The sequence below is a fragment of the Oncorhynchus clarkii genome, chromosome 5 (genome assembly GCF_045791955.1).
Source record: "Oncorhynchus clarkii lewisi isolate Uvic-CL-2024 chromosome 5, UVic_Ocla_1.0, whole genome shotgun sequence".
NCBI lineage: Eukaryota > Metazoa > Chordata > Actinopteri > Salmoniformes > Salmonidae > Oncorhynchus > Oncorhynchus clarkii.
Genome location: NC_092151.1, coordinates 91,986,909 through 91,989,844, shown reverse-complemented (window position 1 = coordinate 91,989,844; position 2,936 = coordinate 91,986,909). Strand labels below are relative to the sequence as shown.

The 2,936-nt window shown below is 41.7% G+C and overlaps 1 protein-coding gene across 1 annotated transcript in view; it reads left to right on the top strand.

The window, feature by feature from the left end:
• LOC139410282 (LIM domain only 4b) overlaps window positions 1–2,406 on the top strand; it is a 33,649-nt gene extending 31,243 nt beyond the window's left edge. Inside the window, exon 5 of the mRNA XM_071155768.1 lies at window positions 1,089–2,406. Within this exon, the coding sequence (XP_071011869.1) occupies window positions 1,089–1,097 (9 nt within the window). The 3' untranslated portion in view covers window positions 1,098–2,406. The remainder of the gene's footprint in view (window positions 1–1,088) is intronic.
• Window positions 2,407–2,936: the final 530 nt, after the last annotated feature.

Below are 2,936 nucleotides of genomic sequence, written 5' to 3'. Positions count from 1 at the left end.
AATAAAGTGTCTATTGAGAAACTTGAGACTAAACTGCTGGGTGTCCTCTTTGATATCAAGCTATCATGGTCAAAACATATAGACTAAATGGATACTAAAAGTGGGAAGCGGTCTTTCCATCCTAAGGTGTTTCACGATATCCCCGTTAAACCAGGCAGACCCTCGTTTTGTCGCACCTGGACTACTGTCCAGTTGGGTGGTCAGGTGCCGCAAAGAAGGACGTGGGCAAATTGCAGTTGGTCCATAACAGAGCAGCACGTATTACACTTAGTTGTATACAGGATGGACGAATGTCAACGACATGGCATGTCAATCTCTCCTGGCTCAAAGAGATTGACCCGCATCACTATTGGTCTTTGTGCGAGGTGTTGATGATACCGAACTGTCTGTTCAAGTAGTTGACACACAGTTCGGACACTCATCGGTACAACACAAGGAAAGTAGGATGGAACACAAGACATGCAACCAGAGGTACTCTTCACGGTCCCCAGGTCCAGAACAGAGGCTGGGAAACACACAGTTATAATAGAGCCATGACTACATGGAACTCTCTGCCACCCCAGATAACTCAAGCTACCCATAAAACCAGATTTAAAAAAACAGATTTAAAAAATACCTTACGGTATGACGGGGAATGTGAAGAGACACACAGACAGTTGTATGCATTTAGTATTATATTTTGTATATTGTATTATGTAGTGATATGTGATACTTGGTTGTGATACGACTGTGACATGCGGTTATCTTTAGGCGAATGCACTAGCTGTTGGTCGCTGGGAACGTCTGCTGAATGACTAAATTTGTAATGTAAATGTAGTGCTCTGTCTATTTATGTTTATTATGTATTTTATTTGTTGTGTTTTGTTTCCTGTTTGGACCCCAGGAAGCGTAGCCTTGGCGACAGCTAATTGGGGATCCTAATAAATATTAAATACAAAATATCAGTAAGACCCGGTGAAGATCGTTAATTATTGTTGTTTTCATGTATCTTTTTTGTCGATTGAATTTCCAGTTAAACTTATGCCCTTTTTTTTTCTAAATTTCTCAACATTCTGCAACTTCTAACTTTTCTTCTCTTTGTCTCTCAGGTGTGTTAGGAGCAAGGTGTGCAAGAAGCAGGATGCGTGCCTTCATTTTAACCCTAGCTTATTGTCACCCACTACTTTCTGGATCCCTGTACCATCCCTCCTGCCCTGTCCTGCCCCCAGCCCCCCCCCCCCCTGCTCTCCAGGCACCCAGACTCTTACCTGAGCCCCCAGGCAGCCTCCTCAATCTACCAAGACCCCCGCTTCTCTCTGTACAACACCCACCCTCGTCCCCACCCTAACTCCCTTTTACGGGAGGACATACCCCCCCGCTTCTCTCTGTACAACACCCACCCTCGTCCCCACCCTAACTCCCTTTTACGGGAGGACATACCCCCCACGCTTATGATACGCCTGAGATGTGATTCTGAGGACTCCATGATTCTGACACTGGACTAAAAGGAGACTTGATCAGAACTGGAGGGACACTGAGAAAGAGAGGAAGAGGAACCGATCTGAGGATGAACAGAACGAGACAAAGAAAGAGAGAAAAATACAAAATGAAGCTAATCGAGTTGCAGTTGTTTTTCAAATCTGCACACAGTTGTACATTTGTTTTTGTTTTTAGTATCGGGGAAAGAAACGACTGTCTCCTTTAAATGTATCCCTCTTCTTTTTACATCCTACTTGCCTTCCAACCTGATATTCGCTTGTTCATTATTTGAAGTGTTGTGAAGAGACTGTGTTTCTATTTTGGTGGTATATAAAACAAGACTAGGTTAAAAAGTATCCGTGGCTTTTTTGTGGAAACGTAATACCATTATGATGAGCATTCTCTTGGTGTATTTGTAAAACTACCATGTATGTATGCATGTAAATGTTTTTGTCCTGACGTGGCTCACAGTACATTCTGCTCCTGACACAGCCTAATGGACCATACAGACCATAACGAATGTGGGCCGTGTGCAGCAGGTGTCTGTCCTATCGCCTCTGACCACAAACCACGGCCGTCAGTTTCTGTTCATTTACCGACGATTCTACATGTTGAATCACCACCGCTCATCGACACCTAGCAGATGATCTACTGCACACAGCCAATGTTGGTGTTGGTCTTTCCTGTCCTTAACCCCGACTCCTCTCCTCGCAACCTGAACCTGAACCTGAACCTAAACCTGAACCTAAACCTGAACCTGAACCTAAACCTGAACCGAAACCTGAACCCATGGCTTAACAAAAGAAAGATGTTCAGAGTCACTAATGTAGAGATTTTCACCAACCCTATAAATTCATGAATGAAAGAAAAATCTATTTGTGATATTTTCAGAGACATTTGCTCCAGTATGGTGTATTTGATTAATAAAAATAATTATGATACAGAAAAGCTTCCTCAATTTACTGCTGGCAGTTCTACACTTTATTTTACCCTACATATTGCATCATTTATTCAATTTTACACTTGGCAGTCTGCCAGTGACGAAAATGACAGAAGTTGGCTTGAACTTGGGTAGGCTACATATCATCTACTTTATTAGTTCTGTGTCTTAATTAAACTACATTTACTATAGGTCTTGAGGGATTTCAGTTCTTATTTGACTGTAATTTACCGTATGGTCATCCTGGTTTGTTTTTCATTACATTTCCGTAGCTAATTTATTTCCAACAGACCTGTTTTTAGCCCAAACGGAAAGAGATAATAACTGCATTTACTCTCATTCATTGTCCAGACACTCCTCTCTTTTTAATGACAGGCCTTCATTATGAAACTACTCACATTACGAATATAGAAAAAGATGATTTCTGCACAGCCGTTATCAGTTCTGATGAGGAGGAGCATCTAACTCAACTGAAAATGGATAAACATGTTTTTTCTCTCTTTCCTGATCAAATGAAAATGTTCCATTTATCAACTCT